General features: G+C 42.2%; 1 protein-coding gene across 1 annotated transcript in view; it reads left to right on the top strand.

Moving 5' to 3' along the window:
* znf800b (zinc finger protein 800b) overlaps window positions 1–11544 on the top strand; it is a 39224-nt gene that overhangs the window by 3948 nt on the left and 23732 nt on the right. The window contains exon 2 of the mRNA XM_084330983.1: window positions 10948–11043. Coding sequence (XP_084187109.1) covers window positions 10956–11043 — 88 coding nt within the window. The 5' untranslated portion in view covers window positions 10948–10955. The remainder of the gene's footprint in view (window positions 1–10947; window positions 11044–11544) is intronic.

Here is an 11544-nt window from a genome sequence, read left to right as displayed (position 1 = left end):
CCACTGGGATAGCTGAGATATTTATGAACTCATATTTCGCTAATAACACTTAAAATCATTGGTAAACAAATGTAGTGCTGAAAATGTACACGTTGCTGATAGGGTTAGGGTCTTTACTCTTGGCTACAGCGTGAAAACAAATTCCACCAGCCTAAAGAATCTAATCTAAAATTTGAAGGAAAAAAAACACAACATTAATTAATATGGACTGTATTGATCTATTTATGACGTGAAATAAATCTCTGTCGGGCTTAAGGGGTTAATATTGAGTATCTGCCTATCACGAGTCGAGGTCCGATATTTGTATTTTCTTAGATAATACAGCAGCACAGTGCACACTTCAAGTACATTCAAGGTAGTAAAACCAATCCAACGTAGGTAAGATATGCTTGGTAATTGAATAGTTCTGCTTAAAGAAAACAATAGCCTCAGGCTCTCACAGCTTTTTCCCTTAATGGTTTACTCACTTATCCAGTGACATCACGTATCCATGGCAACATAAACATGGCTGCCACCATAAGATGGACATAAAATTAGGCTACTTCAAAATCGGCTTATTTGTAACTTTTATTTGTATTTTTGTCGGTTTAACTGTTTTTATCAAATGTGCAAATATAAATCGGTGCTTACATTCCACTTGAAATGGCTAGAGAGGAAGAGGGGGTGGGTGGGGGGGGGGTTGTTAGCAGCTTCTGTTGACCAGCGTGTCTGATTGGTTGACCTTTGACCCTGCAGGAGGGGTGGCGTTGGTGACCTGCCCCCCCCCCCCCCCCCCCCCCCCCCCACCCCCCCCCCCCCCCCCCCCCCCCCCCCCCGGGATTAGAGCAACGTTGTCTGAGAGGCGGGGGAGGGGCACCTCCACAAATGCATACACACACACACACACACACACACACACACACACACACACACACTCTCTCTGTGTCTCTCTTTCTATCTCTCTCTCTCTCTCTCTCTCTCACACTTGTTCCCATGCTTGTCTCTCTCCGGCTTTGTCTGTCTGTCTCTGTGCGTGTGTGGGCGTGTCTAACCTGTCTGTCTATCGGTCTGCCTGCCTCTCTCTCTCTCTCTCTCTCTCTCTCTCGCTCTCGCTCTCGCTCTCGCTCTCTCTCTCTCTTTCATATACATAGTGACTCTCCCATAGACAGCTTACATGTGTTTGAGGGCTCTTGTGTTAAAGTGTGTTTATGGTCAAAAAGGCTGAATGAAACAGAATAACTAGAATCTGACCGATACTGTTTTTTGGGGCTGATACTGATATTTGGAGTAAAACTAATTCCGATATGGATGTATCGGCTGATGTGCAAACATCTTTAGTTATCTTTACTGCACACAATAAAACATAAACCACATGGGACTAGTATAAACTACTTGAGACTAGCATAAACCACATGGGACTAGTATAAACTACTTGGGACTAGCATAAACCACATGGGACTAGTATAAACTACTTGGGACTAGTATAAACTACTTGAGACTAGCATAAACCACATGGGACTAGTATAAACTACTTGGGACTAGCATAAACCACATGGGACTAGTATAAACTACTTGGGACTAGTATAAACCACATGGGACTAGTATAAACCACATGAGACTAGTATAAACTACTTGGGACTAGTATAAACCACATGAGACTAGTATAAACTACTTGGGACTAGCATAAACCACATGGGACTAGTATAAACTACTTGGGACTAGCATAAACCACATGGGACTAGTATAAACCACATGGGACTAGTATAAACCACATGAGACTAGTATAAACCACATGGGACTAGTATAAACCACATGGGACTAGTATAAACCACATGGGACTAGTATAAACCACATGAGACTAGAATAAACCACATGGGACTAGTATAAACCACATGAGACTAGAATAAACCACGTGGGACTAGTATAAACCACATGAGACTAGTATAAACCACATGGGACTAGCATAAACCACATGGGACTAGTATAAACCACATGAGACTAGTATAAACCACATGGGACTAGTATAAACCACATGGGACTAGTATAAACCACATGGGACTAGTATAAACCACATGGGACTAGTATAAACCACATGAGACTAGTATAAACCACATGGGACTAGTATAAACCACATGATAGTTACACCTGTTTTTACACCTGTTTTTACACCTGTTTTTACATCTGTTCTTACACCTGTTTTTATACTCCTGCTTTTATCTAATCATGCTCCTATTTTAATTTTAATTTTAATATTGATGGGTATGATTTGATTGAATTTTATCATGTACTTATTTTAATTCATGATACAGACATAATGTGTAACTACTGTTTGGGAATGGTCAAATGTCTGTATGCTATGTGAGCTGCGAGATACCCTGAATTTCCCCAAGGGGATTAATAAAGTATCTATCTATTTATCTATCTATCTATCTATCTATGAGACTAGTATAAACACTACTATAACATTTACATTTACATTTACATTTAGTCATTTAGCTGACGCTTTTATCCAAAGCGACTTACAAGTTCTGTACGACAAGCCATCAGGAAGGGCACAACTCTATCAGCTGAGCAACAATGTTCATCAAAGTGTTGAGTGCTACAGTGTAGGTTAGTTTATTAGGACAAGTGCATGACAGTACGGTTAGTTAGGGTTAGATTTTTTTTTTTTTTTTTTAATTCAGATAATGGTTGAAGAAGTGCGTCTTTAGTCGACGGCGAAAGATTGGACGTGATTCGGCTGTCCTAACTGGGGTGGGTAGTTCATTCCACCATTGTGGGGCAAGGACTGAGAATAGGCGACTTCTCTTTGATGACCCTCCCGGAGCTTGGATAGGAGTAGGTCTGAGGCGGCCAGAAGATGCAGAGCGTAGGGGTCTTGAGGGTGTGTAGTTAGAGACCATTGACCGGAGGTAGGCGGGAGCGGTTCCCTTTGCCGCACGGTATGCTAGGTCGAGGGCCTTGAAGCGGATTCGTGCAGCAATGGGGAGCCAGTGCAGGTCCCTAAGAAGTGGGGTGACATGGGCCGACTTCGGTAGGTTTGAGATCAGGCGGGCCGCTGCGTTCTGAATGAGTTGAAGAGGCTTAGTGGCAGTGGCCGGGAGGCCAGCGAGCAGTGCATTGCAGTAGTCGAGGCGGGAGATGACTGTTGATTGGACGAGGAGTTGGGTGGCTTCTTTTGTCAGGAAGGGGCGTATCCTTCTGACGTTGCTCAGGAGGAATCGGCAGGTTCTGGTCGTCGCTGCGATGTGAGCAGAGAAGTTCAACTGGTCGTCGAGGACAACACCAAGGTTCTTGGCGGTCGGGGACGCAGTCACAGCTGCATTCTCGACTGTGATTGAAAGGTCGGTTAGGGGGGAGGATTTGGCCGGCAGGTGGAGCAATTCTGTTTTGCTTAGGTTCAGTTTGAGGTGGTTGGACGTCATCCAGGCTGAGATGTCGGACAGACAGGCCGAGATCCGCACAGAGACGTGGATATCTGAGGGAGGGAAGGAGAGGAAGAGTTGAGTATCGTCGGCATAACAATGGTAGGAGAAGCCATGAGACGTGATAATGTTACCCAGTGATTTAGTGTAGAGGGAGAAGAGAAGGGGTCCTAAAACCGAGCCCTGGGGGACACCCGTCCGCAGGGGGCGGGTGGCCGACAGGGTCCCTCTCCATGACACTTGGTAGGAGCGGTCATTGAGGTATGATGACAGCCATGTCAGCGCAGAGCCAGCCACTCCCTATCCTGCGAGGGCCGCAAGGAGGATCTGGTGGTTGACTGTGTCGAAGGCTGCAGATAGATCTAGGAGAATCAGGACAGAGGAGAGGCCTTTCGCTTTTGCTAAGTGAAGTGCCTCTGTGACCGCAATGAGGGCTGTCTCTGTGGAGTGACCAGTCCTGAAGGCTGACTGATTAGGGTCTAGGAGGTCATTCTGTAAGAGATAAGTAGTAAGTTGGTTGGATACAGCACGTTCAAGTGTTTTAGAAAGGAAGGAGAGAAGAGAGACAGGACGGTAGTTGCCTATGACGGTAGGGTTCAGGGTTGGTTTTTTTATGAGCGGCGTGGCTCTGGCTTGTTTTAGGGAGGTGGGGGACTAGTATAAACCACATGGGACTAGTATAAACCACATGAGACTAGTATAAACCACATGGGACTAGCATAAACCACATGGGACTAGTATAAACCACATGGGACTAGTATAAACCACATGGGACTAGTATAAACCACATGGGACTAGTATAAACCACATGGGACTACTATAAAGCACATGGGACTAGTATAAACACTACTATAAACCACATGGGACTAGTATAAACCACATGGGACTAGTATAAACCACATGGGACTAGTATAAACCATGTGGGACTAGTATAAAACACTACTATAAACCACATGGGACTAGTATAAAACACTACTATAAACCACATGGGACTAGTATAAACCACATGGGACTAGTATAAAACACTACTATAAACCACATGGGACTAGTATAAAACACTACTATAAACCACATGGGACTAGTATAAAACACTACTATAAAGCACATGGGACTAGTATAAACCACATGGGACTAGTATAAAACACTACTATAAAGCACATGGGACTAGCTTAAAGAGACTTAGTAGTTAGTTTCAATGCACCTCTTTAAATTCAGATATCTTGAGGTCAGAGGTCAAGGGACCCCTTTGAAAATGCCCCCCCCCCCCCCCCCCCCCATCCCATCTAAATGTATTTTAAAATTGGACCAATGTCTATCCCCTTTGCCAGTGAGCTAGCATGTCATGGCTGATATCAATGGATTTCTTCTTCACGCTAGCTTAAGAAACGAGCCTGCTAAAGTCTGTAAAAGACTGCTAACCCAACCATCTGGACATCAGTGGGATATCGGTTGCATACATTACATGCCGATGTATCTGTGATGAGCCAATAGCTGCCAATTACTAACCTTACTGTCATGCACTTGTCCTAATACTAACCTACCCTGTAGCACTCAACACTTTGATGAACATTGTTACTCAGCTGATAGAGTTGTGCCCTTCCTGATGACTTGTCGTACAGAACTTGTAAGTCACTTTGGATAAAAGTGTCAGCTAAATGACAAAATGTAAATGTAATATAAATATAGTAATACATTTTTTTTATTGAAAGTTAAACATATGAAACCAGTGGAAGTATGGTATAGAGCAGGGCTTCTCAAACTTTTTTATACCACGACCCCATTTTATTTAGGATTTTTTTTGGCGACCCCACACTTGTATCGCGTAATTTCAACGTGGAATTAAGGAATATCAAAATAAAAGCACACGTTGTTGAACTTGATCATGCATATGTATTAGAAAATTAACTTACAGCACTGTTATCAATGAAATTAATGAATATCAACAAAAGCAACGGAATTGTTTCTGTATTTATAAAACGAGGCATATTTAGCCAAAATATGTTGCCGGAACAAAAAATTCAAATAAAAAATGCGTTCACATGTGTGTGCTTTGGCGGAGGCGGAGGTCCGCTTCTACTCTGGGGACAAGCTATCTCAGTGCAGCATTACACAACACTGGGTACTCATTCCGGACTGATATCGTTCCGAGGTCCTGTCAAGTGAACTTGACTGATCATTGAGCGCCTCCTGCTCAGACAGTGGCCTGCTGCGTCATGCGTAATGAACTGATCTTTGATCCAGTTGTCCAAATTGTCCGCACTCTCTCTCTCCGAAATTGTTCAATGAGCCCTATAGTGGCTACAGATGATAATTTTTTGTTTGATCATTTTTATTCCTACAAAAAGCCACCAAGCAGAGTAAATACCCCCAAATCTCTGCTGATTATCCTGGAGTGCCACTAACGGAGTTTCTTAATCCAGCTCTCCGTTTTAGCTGCGAGTCCAAACAGGTTTTGTGTCCCAACGTTGTAGTCCCAGATTCAACGCATTGAGGTGGTCAAAGATGTCTGCTAGATATGCCAGCTGTGCCAGCCATTCATTATACACACGATTATAAATGCGCAGGATGTAGTGAGATGTGTATTGGAATACTGCGTCGGCCTCCATTGATGAAGGGGCGAGACATGGCAAATACACACCGCTGCCAGGTGGAAAACTATCCGAGTTGGGCTTGTTGGTTTTATTTCTTTTGTCAATGTGCAACACTGTCAACTACCCGCGACCCCACTTTGGGTCGCGACCCGTAGTTTGAGTGTTGCATGTTTTGTGCAGATACAGTAAAATACAACCAGAGAAATCTCACTGGAATGCTGTACAGAATATACATAAGTAATTAATATAATATACAGTAATAAGAGAGTACTTAATAATTATAATATACAGTAATAATATACAGTAATACGAGTAATTAATATAATATACAGTAATAAGAGAGTAATTAATATAATATACAGTAATAAGAGAGTAATTCATAATTATAATATACAGTAATAATATACAGTAATAAGAGTAATTAATATAATATACAGTAATAAGAGAGTAATTAATATAATATACAGTAATACGAGAGTAATTCATATAATATACAGTAATATAGTCAATTATATAATATACAGTAATAAGGGTAATTAATATAATATACAGTAATAACATAGTAATTAATATGATATACAGTAATAAGAGAGTAATTAATATACAGTAAATTATATAATATACAGTAATACGAGTACTTAATATGATATACAGTAATAAGAGAATAATTCATATAATATACAGTAATACGAGAGTAATTCATATAATATACAGTAATAAGATAGGAATTCATATAATATACAGTAATATGATCATTAAGAGTATTTGCAGGGGTGGTAAAATATCTTGGCATCACCTCACTAAATCCTCAGTCTTATTTGTAACCTCCATGACTTCCTTTTAAAAGGGAATGAATTTGAGGAATTAGGACATTATTCCTGTGCCCTGGGTCAGTTCAGTCAGTATCTGTGAACACGCACCACTCTCTCCTACACAGAGAGAGAGAGAGAGACCTCCAATTTGTCACCTGGATGTGAAATCCTTGAACGTGGCACTGGTTTTGTGGGCCCTTGAAGTACTTGTACGATCTCTTCTGTATGAAGGAGGTTTAAATGCGGTTCAGGTCCGTCTTACAGTGCTGGAGTATAAATGTTGTGTGGGTGAGATAACTCAACGCTTTATGGCTCCACACAGTCACTGCTGCATTCATGTTCTATGGAGCAGAATGACACTAATAATAATACTAATAATAATAATAATAATAATAATAATAATAATAATAATAATAATAATAATAATAATAATAATACATTCGATTTTCACAGTGCTCAAACTAGACTCTTTACAGTATGGGTTAAAAACAAAACAGCAGGGGTGCGGCTGGGTAGTGTAGAGGCCTAACCACTCACCTACCGCAGAGACTGGGTTCGATTCCCGCTGTCAGTGGTACCTCCGACTTGGTCAGTCATCCCAACTAACAAGATTGTCATTTTTCGCCGGTGGGGTATGAGTCTTGGTCGTTGCAACAGCGACTCCTACTGGTCGGCCGGGCCGCCTGTTCAGCAGGGGAGGGGATCTGGGGAAGAGAGCGTGAACCTCCAGACACGTTACATTCTCCCAGTGAAACTCCTTGCTGTCAGGTCAAAAGGAGTGGCTGGCGACTCCTCATAATAATAATAATAATTCATTTTATTTATATAGCGCTTCTCAATGACCCGAAGTCGCTGACAGTAGTTATAGTAAAAACAAAGAAACCAAAAAGGAACATGAGACCATGGGGGAAACAGGGGGAAAACAGCATGTAATAACACAAAAAGACAGAGCGACAGGAACAGACATCAATCGGGTTGGAGGGGGGGGTTGAAGGCTAGGGAGAACAGGTGGGTTTTGAGGCGAGCTTTGAAGGTGGAGAGTGTAGGGGAGTCTGATGGACTGAGGGAGGGAGTTCCAGAGTCGGGGTGCAGTGCGAGAGAAGCCCCGATCACCAACGTTTTTGAGTTTGGATGACGGGACAGTGAGGGAGGCAGTGGAGGAGGACCGGAGGGAACAGGTGGGGCGGTAGGGAAGAAGGAGATCAGTCAGGTAGGGGGGGGGGGGGCAGGCTATGGAGGGCTTTGAAGGTGAGGAGTAGTGTTTTGAAGTTTATGCGTTGTTTGATCGGGAGCCAGTGGAGAGAGTGGAGGACAGGAGTGATGTGTTCACGGGACCGGGTGTTAGTGAGGAGGCGGGCGGCTGAGTTTTGGACTGCAGTTTATGGAGGGAGCGGGAGGTGATGCCAATGAGGAGGGAGTTGCAATAGTCCAGGCGGGAGGAGATGAAGGCGTGTATGAGGGATTCAGCAGCAGGGGGGGAGAGGCAGTGACGGATTTTAGCAATGTTGCGGAGGTGAAAGTATGACGTTTTTACAATGGAGTGGACGTGGGGGTCAAATGAGAGGGTGGGGTCAAGGAGGACACCAAGGTTTCGGACTATGGGGGAAGGGGTGATGGTGGAGTTATTGATGGTGAGTGTGATGGGTCCGGATCTGGTGAGGGTGGTTTTGGTGCCGATGACGAAAAGTTCCGTCTTGTCACTGTTCAATTTGAGAAAGTTGTATCAGAGGATGGGAGAAAACTTGCACAACAATTATGGGTACTTCATTCAGAGATCTATCTACATTTCTGTTTTTGTCTATTCATTCAAAGTAGAGACCTACGTTACTCTGTTTTGTCTCTATTCAGAGTAGAGACCTACATTACTGTGTTTATAAATATACTGTATATAGGCCTATATATATTCATATTACAAAGATATATATATATATATATATATATATATATATATATATATATATATATATATATATATATATATATATATATACACACACACACACACACACACACATACACATATTCATATTCATATTACAAAGCTCTATACATACATACACAGGGAGAATTCCTGGGATGTGAAACCTGACCCTGAGACAAACTACTGAATGATGCATCAATAATGTAGCAGACCAAGCCCTCTCCTACTTCTCTCTCTAAGTTTACAACACACACACACACACACACACACACACACACACACACACACACACACACACACCGCCTATAGGCTCACTGACTTATTTAGTTTAAAGATTTCTTTAATGTATTCCATTATTTTCAATGCAGAGATATTGCTTCATAAAGGGTATTTAATGTGTTTGTATATTGTGGTGGACAGCTCAACACAGGTGAAAAGTATTCAATATACTATAATCATATAAATAGGTAATAGTTGCTCATAGTTATGATCCATAATGATCACAATGTGTTAATTCACCTGTTTTACTTTTCGTGGATCACAGTTATCTTGATATAAAACTATGTAACTATGGGTCTTGGTAGGTATATTACCAGCCCTGCCTAATGATTTACTATACAACAACACATATCTCACCTCATCTCTGTAGCCCCTCCCACCTCACCCCCCTGTAGCTCATCCCTGTAACACCTCCCACCACATCCCTGTAGCCCCTCCCACCTCCTCCCTGTAACACCCCTCCTACCTAATCCATGTAGCCCCTCCCAACTCATCCCTGTAGCTCCTCCCACCTCATCCCTGTAGCTCAGTGGGGGGTGCCTCTAAATAGAAGTGTGACATGAGGTGATTTATTTATGTCCTGGCTGATCTCAGAGGGGAGGACTCATCACCTACACATGACGAGTGTGTGTATGTGTGGTTTTGTGTGTGTGTTTGTGTGTATGTACAGTGTGTGTGTGTGTTTGTGTGTGAATGAGAGTTAATCACAGTTCCGTTCCCCACAGACTTTTCCGTCTGGTGTTGACGTCATGAAGCCTCATATTAACCCAGTAATATACTGTTATTTGTCAGAGAGAGAGAGAGAGAGAGAGAGAGAGAGAGAGCTTGCAGAGAGAGAGAGAGAGAGAGAGGGGGGGGGGGGGAGAGAGAGATGGATAGAGAGAGAGAGCTTGCAGGGAGGGAGAGGGAGATGGAGGGATAGAGAGAGAGGGAGATACTTGCAGAGAGAGAGAGCGAGGGATGGGGAGAGAGAAAGGGAGATGGAGGGATAGATGGAGAGAGAGATCCCTCCTGAATCTTTCAGGTAGTATACTGTATACTATATCTGCAGCTCTATTGGAAGTGTCTTCTCATACCTTACCATAATAAGACACTATAAAGTGTTCTCTATACAGACTGTACATTAGTGTTTTTTTGTAGGGCTGACTGATGTAAAGCTTCAATCACTGCCATCATGGTATTTATTTATTCCATAGCAAATTCCAACAAACACATTTGTCTGGATACTTAATTTAACATAATAACATAATTTCAATAAAATAAGGTACAGTGTATAAGGTTGCATAATAATAACACATGCACACACACACACATACAGTGGAACAGAGGATCGTGCAATCACATTAGTCTGTTTCTGTATTTTTTTTACCACATGGTGGCGCTGGCGCGTTGTCATAGTGGTGCTGTGCCACTATACCATTGTAGAAGGAAAGCCCTGGTTATTACTGTTTTGCATTTTTGATCCGTTTTTATTTTTGTTTTGTTTAAAAAATAATAATAATAATAATATTCTATTCAGTTTAGTCTCAGTTAGTTTCCAGAGTGGGTTCACTGTTTCAATTTCGTTTTTATTGTTTAAGATTGTTTAGTTTTAGTTTTTATTAGTTTCAGTATTTTTTTTTTATATTTCTTATTATTGTGTGGATGGTATTTGTGGGTGGACAACATTTAAGAAGTTCAGAATAGCTATTGTGTAAAACAATAATTGACTCACCGTGTCGACTTCCAGTCGCACCAATTCCTCCTCATGCTTGCTGTGTTGACAGACTTGTACAGGTTATTAACAGTGTTCTCTGTCTCTAGGTTACTGTACAGGTTATTAACAGTGTTCTCTGTCTCTAGGTTACTGTATGTACAGGTTATTAACAGTGTTAATAACAGTGTTATCTGTCTCTAGGTTACTGTATGTACAGGTTATTAACAGTGTTCTCTGTCTCTAGGTTACTGTATGGAACCTGGGGACCCTCCTCTGCTCCAGCAGCCGCTGCAGACCTCCAAATCTGGAATACAACAAATCATAGAGTGCTTCCGCTCAGGTGAGAGAGAGAGAGAGAGAGAGAGGGGCCACAAACAATATAGACAGAAAGTCTAGTCAGACTACACATTTGTAATTAGTCAGCTGAAACACATTCTAGTTGATCCTGTTCTGTGTTCTAGCTACCAGTTAGTTGAAACACATTCTAGTTGATCATGTCTATACTATTATCTACTATGTACTATGCTATTATACCTATACTACTACCTACTATGCTACTATGTCTATACTACTATGCACTCAGTGTGTAGCACTCAAGTTGGACACTGCTAGATGAACAATACCACTTACCCTTAGCTGCCAGAATTGTGCCCTGCCGCGTCTAGTTTTGTACCAACGGATTTCCAGTTCCGCGTTTGCGTTATGCGATCTGATTGGCCACTGACGTTTCTGGTGCGATCTGATTGGCCACTGACGTTTCTGGTCATGTGACATGTGCGCCCAATCGCGTGACGCACCCATTTCCGCCTCGAACAGCAGCGAACTACCTAGCGCCTAGTTT

This window comes from Notolepis coatsorum (assembly GCF_963971535.1).
Source record: "Notolepis coatsorum genome assembly, chromosome: 15".
In the NCBI taxonomy this organism is placed as follows: domain Eukaryota; kingdom Metazoa; phylum Chordata; class Actinopteri; order Aulopiformes; family Paralepididae; genus Notolepis; species Notolepis coatsorum.
This window is presented reverse-complemented; position numbering and strand designations above follow the sequence as displayed.